The 18,845-nt window shown below is 40.3% G+C and overlaps 1 protein-coding gene across 39 annotated transcripts in view; it reads right to left on the reverse strand.

The window, feature by feature from the left end:
- The window catches only part of LOC124137577 (sorbin and SH3 domain-containing protein 1-like), a 182,325-nt gene that overhangs the window by 144,668 nt on the left and 18,812 nt on the right, over window positions 1-18,845 (reverse strand). The window contains exon 1 of one of the 39 annotated variants that reach the window (XM_048400941.1): window positions 12,809-12,952. The exons of 35 other annotated variants lie outside the window; for them this stretch is intronic. In XM_048400941.1, the coding sequence (XP_048256898.1) occupies window positions 12,809-12,811 (3 nt within the window). In that variant the 5' untranslated portion in view covers window positions 12,812-12,952. Of the gene's footprint in view, window positions 1-42; window positions 178-4,572; window positions 4,718-7,592; window positions 7,923-12,808; window positions 12,953-18,845 lie in introns of those variants that run through there. 3 more of the 39 variants (XM_048400954.1, XM_048400952.1, XM_048400953.1) reach the window with 3 other exon arrangements.

The raw sequence follows: 18,845 nt of genomic DNA on the forward strand, positions 1-18,845 counted from the left end.
ATGTCAGCATACAGCTATGTAAACGACACAAAATCAACTTACAGTTTTACAGCAGGAGTAAAATCCAGCACCTATCTACACATGCAACGAACGTGTGCACGCCAGTTACCGCTAATGACAACAAGCACAAATCGCCAGCTTCGTACAGCCAATATCAACACACTCCACGTTGATACGATCAGAAAATCAATGAAGTACGACTCGCTGGTAGGCAAACTAGGTCACTTAGCGCTCTGCATTTAGGGGCCAGTCTGGGCCTAGTTTCAAAGTAGTGGGTACCTTATTTGGCAATTAGTCATATTTGTTGAGAAGAATTGCCTGTGAATAGATTGCATGTTAATCAGTGACGGCGCAGCGAGATTATCAGTAGTAAGCTCAGGTTAAGATTTGTGTCACGTCACATGAATGGGCGGGCTAGGACTTTGACAATAGTGTACTATGAATACGTGATACACTCACCCTCACTGAGGTGGAATTTGAAACTACTGGCTTGTGTATACCTGGACAGATTGCCAAGTGATTGCCAACTATCTGGCTGTGTGCTGGAACAATAAACAGTCATAAGGACTTGTTCTTTCTTCTTTTTTTATAAATACTGCACTGAGCAATATTCCAGCTCTATGGTGTGGCCTGTACATAAACAACTCTGGACCAATGATTGATATTATGATCAACATCCCACATCATGGTTTGTTTGTTTCTTTGTTTGTTTCTTTCTTTGCTGTTTAACGCTGCACTCAGCAATATTCCAGCTATATGACGGCAGTCTGTAAATAATTGAGTCTGGACCAGACAATCCAGTGATCGACATTATGAGCATTGATCCACGAAATTGGGATACGATGACATGCATCAACCATCAAAGTCAGTGAGTCTGACCACCCGATCCTGTTAGTCGCCTTTTGCGGCAAGCATGGGTTGTTGAAGTCTTATTCTTCCCCGGGATCTTCACGGGTCTCCCTCCCCCCCCCCATCCCCCATGGGGTACAATGACACACAATATAAAACGTCATTAAATCTGACCACCCGAGCAGTTTAGTCGTCTCTAGTCTTCTCTTCAGTTGCTGAGCACCTGTTCTAACCTGGGATCCCCCAAGGCCAACAGCAACTAAGATGTGAGAAGACAGGGCCTGACATTTAGAGAACAACGAATCCATAAAAAAAATTTGCAGTTAGACTTGTTCCAAAACATCTACTTCCTGGACTTTCTTTGATATCGACTAATTTGTAAAAATGCAAAAATGCTGTGCCTATTGGCTCTCATACTATCAAATTCTTAATGTATTAGAATGTTATACACTGGAAATAATAATTTCTCATGCATTTGATATTATTTGTCTGACTGTAAGATAAATCAGCATGATAAGCAACTGCTTGAACCACAAGACAACCACACCATCCCATGGTGCATTCAGTTGTGGCTTCTGAGAAAGGTGTTTTGAAAAAAAATAATATTCAAATTTGACTTTTCAATTGTATCAAAACAGCTTAATTAATTATTTCAATGCCAATATCAAACATCCATTGGAAAAGATAAATTTAAACATGATTCACAATTTTTATAGGTTTTTTTATTTTCTATGAACAATCATTGTCCAATCATGACACTGCATACATCTTTCTGAACGTTTCTGTTTCTGAGGAGAAGATTAGTTGATTAACTTGGTTGTTGTCACTCAAAATGTCACTATATGCAATAAACCAGAAGTTGTTATCCATAAAGTTGAAAGTTTTCTTACTTACCTACTTATAGAATGCCAATCAAACAGTTCATTGATAATTTGTTATAACTAATAAAAATTGAAGAGGTTTATTTTTCAACTGTAACACATTTGTTATGCTGTCAGATATCAAAGATATTCAAATTTGACTTTTCAATTGTATCAGATATATCTCAGATATCCTCCTAGAGCTTTGTCAGTTCAGAGAAGATGCCACAAGCTAACAAACAGAATGACAGCAGACAGATGGCAGACACAGCACCATGCCATCAGCTAACTCTTATACGTTGGTCCTTCAGAGCTAAAAACTTTAATGATTTATTCTACTTTTGATATGACAATTAGAATATTTTGCATAATAAACATGATTAAATGATAATGTTCTTATCACAACTGATGTCATGAATGGAAAATTAATCTCAGATAGTTTTTGACAAAATGTGACAGCCAAATTAACTTATGAACCTGCGGCCCAATATAGATGCCATGCAACAGATAACACAGATAATTTGTCTCCAAGTTGACAGAATTCAGTGAGATTTTTATAATGAGTCATGCATGGACCTATCTTGGAGATACTTGCTTCTGGCCAGGCCCAAAAGGCTATCAGAATGAAGTTATGGGTGAAATTAACAGAGTCAGCTGTTGAAATTCCTCAGAGAACAGTGAGTGAGTATAGATTTACGCTGCTTTTAGCTATATTCCAGCAATATCATGGCGGGGGACACCGGAAAAGGGCTTCACACATTGTACCCATGTCATGAATTGAACCCGGGTCTTCGGCCTGGCAAACGAGTGCTTTAACCACTAGGCTACCCGACCGCCCCCCTCAGAGAATAACTGCAGGGAAACGGGTTACTCAGCCCTCCACAACAAGTGTTCATCTCCATGGTGATAGGACAAGAACAGGGTGGTTAGAACAAGAACGCATCTATTCCAGCCACCAATCTAACAATTAGGTGTATTGCATCAAGATGCCTGGAAAAACATGTGACAAGATACTTATGCTGGACATAAGGAAACAAATATATCACCTTTGACCTTTGACCATAACACCATGAACTATGACCTATATATGCAACCAGTGAAGTAGCTGTGTAATAACAAAGGTAAGATATGGGTCTGTACAGGGGAATCTACACAACATCTGACAGAGATAACGAACATGCTCATTGCTATGGTAACCAGTGTCATTTTTACAGAAATTGGGAAAATATGACCCATCTGACGTAAACACTGATCTTTGGGTGGTTTCCATGACGGCATGGACTCAGTTATCCCAGCATGGAACACATATGACCTTTGTGGGTTAGTCATGGGTAAGATGACCCAGGCTGATGCTGCAGGAAAAGACACAGTTATCAGACAATACTGTGCCATATCATCAATCTATGAACATGTAGTTGTCATTAGACATGGTCAAGTAGTTCAACTACAAAAAAAAGCCATCTATACACATATTCACTAGGTCCTTGAAATGAAGAGATGAAAAGTTACATGGTACAAAGTTTCAGATTCATTTTCCCAATTTGGTAATAAATAGAGAAATATCCTTTAAAACATTTACAAAATCATGTCCAAAGACCATTTGTCGCTTGAAATATCGCTGTGGTGTTCTAAGTTCATCTTGAATAATTTGTGCATACTATCCCAAATTAAAATTCAAAATATAAAAATTCAATATAATTTGTTAAAATCTGGATCGTAGGATGTTGGCATGAATTGTATGATTATGTCATTCCCTTGAGCCTTGTCTTGAAATCACTCACACAATATAAGCATGATAAGAGACAGCAGCAAGATTGTCCTTTACTTGAAATTATTGTGTCAAACTAATCTGTGCACACATGAAATAAAGGATGCCTCTGTCATTTAGATGAGCACCAATATTAATAACAAATATTAATGACAACTTTGATTTTATCAAAATAAACCTTTAATTTTCCAAGTGTAAGAAATCCTATCCCTCTTATCAACCAATTGTATTTAAAACAATTTATTACCGGTACCTAACTGTTGCACCACTTACAAAGTGTCTTGGCTTCTGAGGAAATTTCTATTTCAAAAGAACATAAATGAATATAAAATTATAATAACAAATGGTCTTTCTACAGAAAATTTGGCACATGAACATATTTTTTAACCTTATTCAAAATTTACTGTCATTATTAAAAAATTATAAGACACAGATTGAAGTCAAACAAAACTTTTCAACTTATATTAAAAAAAAACATATGTTTCAACTTTTCAACAAAGTCTATGAACAAGGGCTAGGTCCAAGGTCAAGGGAAGCCAAAGTTATCCTGACCAGGCATGTTAAAACAAACAAATCTTGTCTTCCCTTGCATCCACTGCACATGAAAAGACAACAGCCCCAGATTCATGCCAGACCCGGTATTCCTGGTAGTATGTGCTGACTGGGCCACACAGGGATGGAGACTTTCCAGCATGACCAACAAACAAAACACCATCAGTGCTACACTTGGCAAGGTGGCAGTAATAGGATGGAGAAACCGCAACATCCCACCAATGTGCCAGAAATTCAGACCAACAAGAGATGCACAGTGTGACACTACAGAGGCCATACAGGACCAGTGTTGTCATACCTCTGCTGTAGCAGAAGAGTGTGACAAGATGGCTGGAAATACCTATCCCAGGTAATGACTGGGGTATAGCTTCCACAAATTGCTGAAACAGTAACAGACAAGCTCCTTTCACAATGGAAGCAAGCCTCATTTAGAACAGTTTAGTAAGGATGGTATCGGCAGAGATCATATGCAGTGGCAGATATACCATGCAGCCACTAGGGTCAGTGCAGCGGAAATCCTGCGGGCAAGCAGAGTCCACTTACCTGGGTTGCCTACAGGTTCCGTCAGCTAAGTTCACACCCGGCCCTGAATTCCCCTTCACTACGTTTTTTAGTAGTGAAGGCAAAAAGTTAGTGAATCATAGACACCGACTATACAGAGTTGGAAACATTCCACAAGTCACATGATTACTCATCCCAGTAGGTCATTCCCCATCAGACACACTCAACCCATATATGGAACACCGGTGCTCAACTGCGGTTCCTTTGACTTGCAATTAATGGATAAGAACTAAAGTTAAACTTTGAATTTTGGATACAAATTGAACGGAAAATGTTCACTGAGGCAAAAGCTTCAAGAAAATATGGGATTTATTTGGGAGAAATCTGCAGCAAAGGTGAGAAGGCTAACCCAAGGCAGGAGTACAGCAGACATTTTCAAGGTGGGGAAGCTCTCACTGTCTGCAGCAAGCAGTGGTGTAGGATAACACTGCCTTGTCTATAAGCGAGCAACACAACCTTTTTATCATCTGCTGAAAGCAAAAATAGAAGGAGGAGAAATGTTGTTTATTTTTAGCACAGAAGGTAAATTAGCCTCGCTCGTTCTTCCTCAACCTTATGACCTCAACCATCCCTAATAATGAAAGACACCTAACTATCGGGGGCAGTATGTATCAGAGAAGTAATATATGAGCAAGCTATGAGAAGCCACGACCATAATGCCAGTCCCAAATCTCCTTGTCTGATAGTGCTTGTCCGTGTTTGCTTTTAAAACAGAAACCAGATGCAAAACTCATCTCTGTGTCTGAAAATAGCTCGTTACTATACATGGAAAATTGATTTCCAAAGGGGCATGATTGTAGCTTTTCCCCAAAGGAGACAATGATAAAACAAAGGTGAACAGGCTGCACACAACAACTGTAAGCATCAACAAATTTCAACTTGAGGATATTAGTTTCATGTCATCAACAAACATTCATACTATCTTTCAGGTGTTAGTATAATTTAGATAGTGTTCCTCTCAAAATAAAGCAAAGATGCCCAAATAATCACTGGTTTATCAATTTGGAAAGTGTGTATTTTCCATAAAATGTAAAATCATATCAATTCATTGCTTTTCCATTTCTTTGGAAAATAATGAACACATGTGTTATAGCCCAAACGTTCTGAGAAACGTATAACAAAGTTGCAATTGTTTAATCTGGTACATATGTTGCGTATATGCTGATGAAGTAAAAAGGTTTCCCATGAATGAATAGGTCTCTAGTACCAGTTATTGTGATTAGAGCAGGCTAAAATCAGGATATTGTGTGGTTATAGTATAGGGCTGGGTGCCATTGTATAAAGCGATCTTAGTGCTAAGGTGATCATAACTTCCATACCTTAACATAGACTTATGACATAGCTTACGAGGTTGTTTTGTACAACAGCACCCAGGGAGGGGTAACTTGGGTGCTCGGGTCGGTTGGGTACTGAGTATTACCCAGGTACACACAGGACTACCCGGACCCGTGGTAAGTCACATGATATATTGTTGAATAACAAAAATTATCTGCTGGTAAAACTACAAGTCACATATGTTCTCATTTTCTTTCTCACTATCCACGCATTCCTCCCGACTTATACATTTTTTAGAAAGATAAAACTTCAGTCAACCTCAGTGTATTCATGATAAGATCGTTTTATAGTGTTCTGGTCAAACAATTGGCAGGGGGACATCTTGTACCCATCTCTTGAGACTTACAGCGGGGACCTGGGTAGGGTCGGGTAGTAGGGGATTGGGTACCCAGGCAGTAAATTCGGACTCATCCGAGGCATATTATAGTGGTTACAGGATGATGTGGACTGGATGACTGTGTCATCGTTCCAAACAATGTTATTGTTGCTCATGCCCTCGACCACAAGGTCTAGACTTGATTTTACACACTTCACACCAATAAATAAATTCCCCAAATTTCACTTTTTCTATATATTCACCGAAACTGTGATTACTTAACCACTCTGTATCAGGAAGATTGCAGAAGTGTTAAACTACATTCACTAACTCAACCCTTTTCCAACATCCAGCTTGAAAATATTGTTTAATTCACTAAAAAACACAGTTTCAACATAACAACTGTTAAATGATCATGATCAAAGCTGGCTCATCAGCAAAATCCATTGAAAACTCCCATGAGATGCAATATGAATCCGAGCCAATAATTCCCCCAAACATTACAAACAAATCGTATTATTACAATCAGAAATCAATCATAGCTATCAATCCGGAATTAATCAATATTTGTAATCATTTAGAGGTAGAAACCCGAAGCCATGCTACATGTACAGAGTAAAGACAGCCATGGAAACTGTCCACAGTGATCCCTCTCATCCAGCTTTGCTCTCGGTAAATTTACATCCAGCTTCAACAAACGGTGGAAAACACAAAGTATTTGTAGAGAATGTACACAATTACTTTGGAATGATCATAATCCAGGGTCCAAATGTTTTCATTAAACTGAAGATATGTTGAAATTTGTACCCAAGGACTAATCCATGCAATTAGAATTGCAATAAACAAGATGTAAAGACAATTACAAATGTAGCTTTCAAAATTTAATAAAAGATTATTTTCATTGCGTTATATTTACGTTTTCACGTCTTTCATTTCTTAATTTCCAAATGACATAAAGCCAACTTGAACATAAATGAAATATCATGACTTAAAATTATCTTAATGCTGTTCCTTTGTTTTAAAACTTTGCTTAATTCTTCATTTCCAAATCCAGGTTAGCTTGACAATAAGGTCTGTGCATGTGTGCAGTTGACATCTGTGCGTGATGCATGATACGTGACGCTCATACATTGCACGCCCCACCTTCTCCTGTCATCATTCCCATGCAATTATTACAGAGCTGACAAAATGTGACATCAAATCTCAACGCTACCGACCACATATCACCATTCCTAAAAACAGTACATACTTCTCAAGACAAACTGTTCATTTCAATCTCATTACTTCTCACAAAATCTACAAGTGTTATTAAAACAGAAATCGTCAACAGGTAGGTTACATTTCAACTTACCTCTCAAAACACAATTCCAATGTAAACAGATCCATGAGTTTCTCACGAACATTCCACACCCTCCAACAATTCACATTTTGCGAAAGTGTCAAAATTTCAAGTGTCTCAAAATTGGTGACAAGAATGCACGGCACAGCTGAGAACGAAATAGAGGGCGGATAGACATCAAAGGGTTGCCCCGTGAAAATGAAACGGGAAAGTGACGAGGACGCAAGGTAATATTTACTTGCGGTGAATGTCAGCGTGTCCCCTGTGTGCAGGTGGAGGTATGGGGGAGACCTGTACGTGTGGGCAACACACTCCACTCAGCCAGGCACTCCGTCTGTCTCCATGGCACCCCACACTCCTAACACATCTACACTACTCCTTCCTGGGCCAGGTAAATGTTAATCTAAGATATATTAGGATGTATTGCACTTAACAATAATGTACACCGTATAAATGTGCAACAAAGAATAGCTTGTGTGGGAATAAATGAGAGCTATTATGCAGTGAATTCCACAGTCACATTTTGATATAGATCTTAATGTAATAAATACAGTAGGTGTAATTTGTTCCATGCATGCTACAGTAGACAAGAAGACTGTGTCTGACTGTCTTAACAATAAAGTGGGGAATAGCGTCCTATTATGTACACCTCCCCTTGTGTCATCACTACTAATGTCCCCTGTCAAACTCCTCAACCTTGTGTCCTCTGTCAGACGCCTCCCTCCCACAACCTTGTGTCCTCTGTCAGACACCTCCCTCCCACAACCTTGTGTCCTCTGTCAGACACCTCCCTCCCACAACCTTGTGTCCTCTGTCAGACACCTCCCTCCCACAACCTTGTGTCCTCTGTCAGACGCCTCCCTCCCACAACCTTGTGTCCTCTGTCAGACGCCTCCCTCCCACAACCTTGTGTCCTCTGTCAGACACCTCCCTCCCACAACCTTGTGTCCTCTGTCAGACACCTCCCTCCCACAACCTTGTGTCCTCTGTCAGACACCTCCCTCCCACAACCTTGTGTCCTCTGTCAGACACCTCCCTCCCACAACCTTGTGTCCTCTGTCAGACACCTCCCTCCCACAACCTTGTGTCCTCTGTCAGACACCTCCCTCCCACAACCTTGTGTCCTCTGTCAGACACCTCCCTCCCACAACCTTGTGTCCTCTGTCAGACACCTCCCTCCCACAAACTTGTGTCCTCTGTCAGACACCTCCCTCCCACAACCTTGTGTCCTCTGTCAGACACCTCCCTCCCACAACCTTGTGTCCTCTGTCAGACGCCTCCCTCCCACAACCTTGTGTCCTCTGTCAGACACCTCCCTCCCACAACCTTGTGTCCTCTGTCAGACACCTCCCTCCCACAACCTTGTGTCCTCTGTCAGACACCTCCCTCCCACAACCTTGTGTCCTCTGTCAGACACCTCCCTCCCACAACCTTGTGTCCTCTGTCAGACACCTCCCTCACACAACCGTGTGTCCTCTGTCAGACACCTCCCCCACAACCTTGTGTCCTCTGTCAGACACCTCCCTCCCACAAACTTGTGTCCTCTGTCAGACACCTCCCTCCCACAACCTTGTGTCCTCTGTCAGACACCTCCTTCCCACAACGTTGTGTCCTCTGTCAGACACCTCCCTCCCACAACGTTGTATCCTCTGTCAGACACCTCTCTCCCACAACCTTGTGTCCTCTGTCAGACACCTCCCTCCCACAACCTTGTGTCCTCTGTCAGACACCTCCCTCCCACAACCTTGTGTCCTCTGTCAGACACCTCCCTCCCACAACCTTGTATCCTCTGTCAGACACCTCTCTCCCACAACCTTGTGTCCTCTGTCAGACACCTCCCTCACACAACCTTGTGTCCTCTGTCAGACACCTCCCCCCACAACCTTGTATCCTCTGTCAGACACCTCCCCCCACAACCTTGTGTCCTCTGTCAGACGCCTCCCTCCCACAACCTTGTGTCCTCTGTCAGACACCTCTCTCCCACAACCTTGTGTCCTCTGTCAGACGCCTCCCTCCCACAACCTTGTATCCTCTGTCAGACACCTCTCTCCCACAACCTTGTGTCCTCTGTCAGACACCTCCCTCACACAACCTTGTGTCCTCTGTCAGACACCTCCCTCCCACAACCTTGTGTCCTCTGTCAGACACCTCCCTCCCACAACCTTGTGTCCTCTGTCAGACACCTCCCTCCCACAACCTTGTGTCCTCTGTCAGACACCTCCCTCACACAACGTTGTGTCCTCTGTCAGACACCTCCCTCCCACAACCTTGTGTCCTCTGTCAGACACCTCCCTCCCACAACCTTGTGTCCTCTGTCAGACACCTCCCTCCCACAACCTTGTGTCCTCTGTCAGACACCTCCCTCCCACAACCTTGTGTCCTCTGTCAGACACCTCCCCCCACAACCTTGTGTCCTCTGTCAGACACCTCTCTCCCACAACCTTGTGTCCTCTGTCAGACACCTCTCTCCCACAACCTTGTGTCCTCTGTCAGACACCTCCCTCCCACAACCTTGTGTCCTCTGTCAGACACCTCCCTCCCACAACCTTGTGTCCTCTGTCAGACACCTCCCTCCCACAACCTTGTGTCCTCTGTCAGACACCTCCCTCCCACAACCTTGTGTCATCACTAATAGTGTCTATTATAGAATCTAAAAGAATCTACTGTATTGCAGAGAGTATTAGTGTATAAGTAATACATTCTGCAATACAATAGATTCTTTCTCATGATAATAGAAAACATATCTAGTAACATTGTACACCTAAGGTGACTTTGATAACTTATTTACGTTTTCATTTATCTACTAGTACAGTGTCATCTTATTACAGAAATGACCAAAATGTAATAGATGTATGTTGCTTACTTCATCAAGTAAGTAATCAAGGTGAGCTGTCCATCATGACACCATTACAAGGCACCCTATGTCCTGCCACCCCCTAGTGAGTGAGACTGGAGGATCGATACCGCTCCCCCTTTGACACCTGCTATGTGATACCCCTCGTTGCCCCTCACCCCGGACTGTCACTCAGGTAAACTCAGGTAAACTGATCAACCCAGGGGGAGTCTCTCACCTGGCCCCCTATATGCTGGGACTCGGTTGACAAAACTTCTGTGCAAGAAAACTGAACATGCAGCACTATATTTCTCTCTATTTTCTTAAATCGTCACTTAACTTAACCATTTATTAATTGTCAATTAATTGTGGCCTCTTAGAAAATTGACAAAGGGGTACTTAATGAAATCATACACAAGTAAAAATTGTTCTCAGAGATCAGTAAACAAACTGAGATCAAACTTCGATGAAACTAAACCTACATGCAAACATAATAATATACTCCATCTACACTGCTGTTTTCTCTAAAATCCCTTTAAACGCAATAAATATTGAAGTCAATTTATAAATCATTCTTACATCAATAAAAACAAAAATATATTCAACAATTATTGTTACAAGACAAGTTACAAAGTTGTCCTTCGGTAAACAGTCCACATTGTATTTGCAAGCTTTGTCAAGTGGTCAGATGAAACAGACCACACTGTCTGTATTTACAGGAGGTACGAGCTATGTCTAGTGGTCAGATGAAACAGACCACACTGTCTGTATTTACAGGAGGGACGAGCTATGTTTAGTGGTCAGACTAGGACAGTCAACAACGAACATATTTGGATGGAATGACCAGCAAGCTTGAAGCAACAGGCATCCCTGATTTAACCAATCAAACAGGGGACCCTGCAGTAAAGATGAACATGACCTAATGACAGATCAATATTGAAGCCAAATAGCGACACATTCGGACATTTGAATGACAAACGTTCTCAATGCATGAACAAAGATAGCTAGGTGGGTACTAATGACCGGTAAATAAGACGAGTGTCTGTCATAAACTAAGCATTGAAGTTGTGATCAAATGGTGGTTAGTCATGCAACACTTTGAGTTTACCATTGACACATGACGGGGAATGTAATTGGCACTGCATCAAGAGTTTGGGTATTCTTTAGAAGTAAATCTAATTACCATGATTGAGTGAGTGAGTGTGGTTTTACGCCACTTTTAGCAATATTCCAGCAATATCATGGCGGGGGACACCAGAAATGGGTTTCACACATTGTACCCATGTCGGGAATCGAAAACGTGTCTTCAGCGTGACGAGCAAACGCTTTAACCACAAGGCTACGTACCCCACTGCCCCTAATTACCATAAGACACTAGACCTAATATTAATACTCTCTTACATTCATTTAAGTTTATGTGTCAAATCTTTCCTGTCTGTTATAAATAGAAAACTATTTTACCTAACATAAATAAACACCAAATCTTTTTGTCAGCTATAAACATAAAATTATTTAACTTATTCATGTGTTTTGAATCATTACTAGTCCTTACATAAATATAAACGTATTTTTGGAATGGCATATCGTAATCAAGCATTTCCTGTCTAGGTAACTTATGACTGTATAACGCTTAATTAGTCATGATGGGAGAGTCCGGAAACAAACAGTTGTTTTTCAAAGGGAAATACAGAAATGAAAACAGATTGTCTTGTTATGACATATTGAGTGCCTGTTCTATGACAATACAGTAAATTATGGTTATAACGAACAAGAAGGGACCAGTAATTTTAGTTTGTTATAACCGTAGTTTGTTAGAAGCATTTCTACAGCCTGTACACAACAAATGAGGACAGTTTGTTATATCCGTCAGTTCATTATACAGGTTATAAGCGTGTTCGTTATAAACATTGTTTACTGTAGTTTTCGGCTACCTTGTTAGCATCCTCTGTTTCTTTGTATCGTGTGACATAAGTCAGTACTTGTGAACATCAGGCGAAATATACAATGGTATCCTGGGCATTTATCACACAGAGATCGATGTCATATGAAGATATGTCCCAACGGTACATGGAAGTTCGGGATACATGAAAATGGGGAAGGGATGGTGCTTATTGTATATTTAATAAATACAACCTATGATACACATAAACCATTCCTGTCAGATTATAGCATTGATTAATATCTATTGAAACTATATCCTTTCCGAAAATCTTTATGAAAACATTTCAATCGGGTGATGTTTCTTTAACCTGGAAATACAAACTATTCTCAAAAATTGTACCTCTAAAAATAAAAGTTCATATATAAATAATATACATACAAATGTACCATACATGAAATTCATTACACATTTATTGAAATTACATGTATTAATGATAAATGAATATATTCTTACCATTTTCTACAGTTCGAAAGCAAACTCCTCGAAACGAAAACTTCTCAGCCTGAAGGAAGCCTCGAGCAAAGTATTTCTCTCCCACATTCTTTTATTTTTTTATCATCTGCGTAAAAGATTCTATTTTTACCTGTGAGATGAGTGGTTGGGCTATGATCTAATTGAAAGCTGATATCAGCACCCCCATCCCCAACTGTTTCACTTCCTCTGGTGATGTCAGGTATTTCAATCAGCCAGGAATAGAAGAAGAGGCTCACTGAATCACTAGGTTTGCAGGAGTTACCTCCCTTCATGTGATTCCTGCAGTCAGCATATCATTCTAACACAGTTTTAACCTATTCAATGACACCTTGATTTTGTCATCAATTTAGAATTAGGAACAATTATGTGATTGAATTATTCATGAACCTGTTTGAAGAAATTCTGAAATGTACTTTTTTGTTATTTATTAACTCTACTGTTTTGTTTCTCTGTTTCTCGTTGATGCCTGTGAGACAAACCTCAGTCTGGCATTGATATATCCCCAGAGATTACCCTCGATCTATCTGGTATCAAGCCCACGGGACTCTCTTCAGTACATTTTGGAGGTCCAAGGCAAGAACATAGTGTCCCAGACTGGCAGACTGCAGCATGCTTCACTTGATTTTCAAGGTATTAATTAATATCATGTTATTGCATCTGCTCAGCAGCATTAATAACATGAGGACATTTTTTCTCGTGTGGAGAAATTTGAATGTTAATGAGTGAGTGAGTGAGTGAGTGAGTGAGTGAGTGAGTGAGTGAGTGAGTGAGTGAGTGAGTGAGTGAGTGAGTGAGTGAGTGAGTGAGTGAGAGTGAGTACCGTATATGACCGCGTATAAGCCGAATTTTGAGGACCAGAAAAAAGATTCTGTAGAAAGGGGTCGGCTTATCCACGGGATACACTTTCATGATAGTATTTTTCAGATCGTGATCTGTCAGAAACATCTCCTGAATGACGGTCCGATAGATTACAACTTCCCGAAAGTTTGGAAGTTGCCACAACTAGAGCCATTATTGTTATAAATTATCAATAAAGTTATTATTATACACCAATGTTGTCATTATTAAAAAAATGTTATGCATGTTACTACTTCCGATAATAAGTTTTCAATTGAATGTTCAAAGTTTATCGTTCTTCGTCAACTCCACAATCTTTACATGTAACAATATACGTAATTCACAGCTATAATATATAATCCCCAGATAAAATCGCCAATAGCTATTACGTACGTTTTGCAAAGTTCATAAATTGATAGTGAACAAGTGTCTACCTTTATTGAAAGGGGCAAATAAACAACTGTATTGGCGAGTTATTCCGTTCGCCATTTGCAAAAACATGTGATCAGCTGTTTCCTGTGACGTCACAAACGGTGACCACTGTGATTGCTTCCTGTTGTTTAAAGCAACACGGTACACAAGGAAATCAGCATTGATAATAACGGGCCGATTGCTATTGTCATGTTGTTTACACAAACATTTTCAAGTTGTGGGTGCTTAGCGATCGTGTTGGGAGTAGGGGCTTAATTCCTTTGTTTTCGAGAGATTAGTTTAATAAACTGGAAAAGCCTGAGAGTAAGTGATGGTCATTCAATGTGTTCATAGTATGATAGTTTATTTAATTCAATTGGATTAACATACAATAGTGGTGTAAAGGGGGTTATAAAAGTTGGTAAATTTTACTGACTGACATTTTCATCATGAGTTTTAAACGAAAACGCCATGCTTACGATGCTGAATTCAAACTGCGAGTTTTCGCTCCAGCTGATATATTTTCTCACGGGTTCAGAATTCTATATACACCGATTCACAAAATGGCGCTTGGTTGTTGATGGCAACTATAACGATCATTATGAGATTAAAAAAAACCACGAGAAACAGCTTCCCACATTATGAAAGTGGATGACTGGTTTGTTAAATCTTTATTAGAAATAATAATGACTTTTTCAATATAATTACAACGTTTTTCATCTTATATTTTTGAATATCTGCGAGTACCGGCACATGTCTTGCAGTCCGACTTCGCAGTGTTTTTTGTCTTTCAATTCCTGATTCGGCTTATCTGCGGGTCATATCATTTTCTTTCGTATTTCAATGGTCAAATTAACACCTCGGCTTATCTACGGGGTCGGCTTATCCGCGGTCATATACGGTATGGTTTAACGCTGCTTTTAGCAATATTCCAGCAATTCTCCCGGCAGGGGACACCAGAAACGGGAATCGAACCCGGGTTTTCGGCGTGACGAGCGAATGTTGAATGATTATGAGATTATGTTGAATCATTCATTTTTTATCAAAGGAACTTACCATTTATATGAACATTGAATAAATGTATATGACGTTAGTCAGTAAAGTTGTTGCTTGTTTCTTTCATTCAAATACAATAAATACACTGTGCATGATAGCAAAGTAACATAGTTCATAGACTGTAACTCCACAGCAGGGTCCTACATACTAATAACCTATATGACAATAAGGTGTGCTGCTAGGAGGATCACAAATACCGGATGCATGGAGCTGAGATCGTACTGTTTGTTTCTTAACATCAGCAATGTTCCAGGTATATCGTAGTGACCCATAAACAATCAAGTCTGGACCATACAAACAAGTGATTGAAAGCATGAGCAACAATCAATGCCATTGGGGCACAATGCTACACTGTCGTCAAATCCTGACCATTGGTTTATTGTAGTTACAACAAGCATTGGTCACTTGGGTCCTATTCTAACCATTTTAACCTATTCTAACCCTCCGGTTTCAGGGAAAAAGGCTAGGTGGTAATACAAGGAAAATACAAAGTGAAGTCCTGCAATGCACACAATACTTCCTCAACTGATTAACCCATGCAGCCATGCTGAAAGGGAATGTCTATAGACGTATCAGAGCACAATAGCAAGTGATTGAGTGTTGAGTGTCATGCCCTCGTCCGCGATATTCCAGCTCCATCACTGTGGAGTGTCAGGCTTAGGTGCCCCAGTGGCTGATAGCATCAACAGCCATCCATGCACATGACACATGACACGACCCAGGATCCACACAACATACATGACCATGCCACACGTCCACGTGACACACGACCATAACCATGTGACCATAACCATGTGACCATAACCACACAACACACGACCCAAATGACACACAACACATGACCCAAATGACACACAACACATGACCCAAATGACACATGACCCATGACCCAAGTGGCACACGACCCAAATGACACATAACCAAAATGACACATGACCCAAGTGACACACGACCCAAATGACACACAACATATGACCCAAATGACACATGACCCATGTGACACACAACCAAAATGACACACAACATATGATCCAAATGACACATGACGTAAGTGACACATGACACATGACCCACGACACACATGACCCAAGTGACACATGACACACATGGCCCAAGTGACACATGACACACATGACACACATGACCCAACTGACACATGACACACATCATAACCATCTGATCCTCATTAGCCTGCTCTATGACAAGCACAGTATGTGGGACCACTTGTGACCCGGTGACCCACAGGGCGCTGGTTAACACAAACACTGTACACATACATATATACACACAAACGGCTAAAAGAATTTGCATCTAAATCAAAAAAGGATAGAAAACACACACTGAATTTGGAGCCTGGGGAAATAAAGGTCTTGTCAAAAATATGCATAAATGTTTCACAAATTTCATTGAACTGCATTCTCAGACAAAATTCTACAACATGCATATTCTAACATTTACGCATGATGACTAGTCTATCCATAAATAAAGCTAAAATGTTAATGATCTAATTACAAAGTCAAATAAATTTTAACTTCGATCAACTTTTGTTCATAAAGTCACTTTTGACAAATGGAGCTGTGTGAACAATCCATGGTCCGGTATCCCAAAGCTAGTGTATTATTCTGTTTGGTATGCAGTGGAGTTTGTTTGAGGTCCGATTTAACCCTTATAGAAATATACACAGCATGTACAGTGGAAGATAAACAGATAAAAACTGGTGTCCATTCAAGTTCAGCGAAGCAGTTCACTGAACAGGCTCTTTGAACAATGGCGAGCTGATCTTAGCAAGGTACATGAATAGATATGTTCATGCTGCAATATGAGCGAAACAGGTTTGATCCGATTTGATTGCTACTCTATCGAAATATGACAACTCTATGCTTTGTGCTCAAGCACCTTGAGGGGGAGGGTGTCACAAGTTGAAATGTCATAAAATCCTGAAAGATTCTCTCTTGAATCACTAAGAACATCCTTTTTTTCGCCCAGATCATTGCCTCACGGGAATTTTTTAAATGGGTGAAAAAAGGAATAGCTTTTTTCCCTTTTGAACAAACTCTTCAAAGACAAACAGCTTTTCTGTGAAATAATAAGTAATTAAATTCACCACTTCTTAAATAGCCAAAGAAATCAGAAACATCAAATTCATTCCAAACTCTTGTAAACAGTTTCAAGATTGGACAAAAAATAACAGGGTATGAAATGGAGTGTATGTGTATGAAGGACTTGTAAGTTGCATCATTTATTGTTCAATCAAAATAAAAAAGTTAACTGATGCTCTTATCTTATTTAAATCATATTTAATTTTATCTACCAGAGACTCCAACCTGAATAATCCTATGATCCAAGCACTAATATGGCTATAGCATGAAAAGGAACAGTGTGGAACAGTTTTGTATCTTGTCTTGTTTGATGCAAAGATTTACATGTAGGACTTTTTAATTTGAGACGGAAATGGATGGTGAGACATACCATAGGCGGATCCAGCATTTTCAAAAAGGGGGGGTTCAAAATATCAAAATCTTCTCTCAGATAATTTTACTGCCTACAACATACCACCTTTGTCTTGGTTCTCAAAACAGGGGGGGCCCTGACTTCACACACTCCATCCCGCTGATGGGTAAAATACATTGAACTTGCAGAATGTTAGTTTTGTTCATTTGCTGTCTTACACACTCAGCAATATCGCGGCCATAACAAAGCAGCCTGTCGATAATTGAGTCAGGGACAAAAATAACAGTGGTCGATAGTATAAGCAACAAAAATAACTGTGGTCGATATTATAAGCAACAATGTCACACAATCAACATAGTCCCAAAACCAGGCCATCAAATTTAGTCGTCTCTTACAAACCATAGAGTGCTTGGGACCAATGAAGTGCCTGGGTAATGACAGAATTGTCTTCACAGTCATGACGACAGTGGTGTTTGTTGCTTAAATGCCACATTCAGCAATATTCCATATATATGACGACGGTAGGTAAATAACCATTCTTGACCAGGGACAAGCCAGTGATTGATATTGTGAGCAATGATCCACATCGTCGGGGTAAGATGATATTCAATCAATAAGTCACCTCTTACATTGCTGAGGACTAAATCAAGCCTGGGTACTACAGGGCGATGAGACAGCACTTTTACAGCAATTTCATAGCAGGCTATAAACTATCAAGCCTAACAACCCCAAGATCAATCATGTAAGCAAAAATAAAATCAGCCATGTTGCAGCTGAGAGTTGGTCTTCCCAATGTCTCACTCTAAAACACAATCATCACGCCATGTCTGTCGTTGTCAATGTATACAAGTAATGCCAGTTGCAGCACTACAATAGCTTCATGAAATGAGCCCTGATCCATCTACATATACATATTGTCTGTTGGGATTTTCTCAGGAATATTAATTAAATGATTTTTCCCTAGTTTCAATGCAAGATCTTTTTCAGAGTGACAAGTGACATTTGTTTACCATCCAGCCTACCCAAACACACCCAACACTAATGAACATGAATTCATCTCAAGTCTACATATTTTCACCTCACTGAGTTATGATACGACCCCTTACCCCGGCCAGGTGCATGGTGGGAGACAGGCGTCGTGATGTTACCTTTCTAGGGTGCACAGTATAGAGTATATCATCAAACATGCTGTTTCAGTTTATAGGGGAAGGAGCAAACACACCTAGGTCATACGGTTCATTATTCTTCCATACTGTATCAA

Source organism: Haliotis rufescens, unplaced genomic scaffold (genome assembly GCF_023055435.1).
Source record: "Haliotis rufescens isolate VD_foot unplaced genomic scaffold, xgHalRufe1.0.p SCAF_20, whole genome shotgun sequence".
Lineage (NCBI taxonomy): Eukaryota > Metazoa > Mollusca > Gastropoda > Lepetellida > Haliotidae > Haliotis > Haliotis rufescens.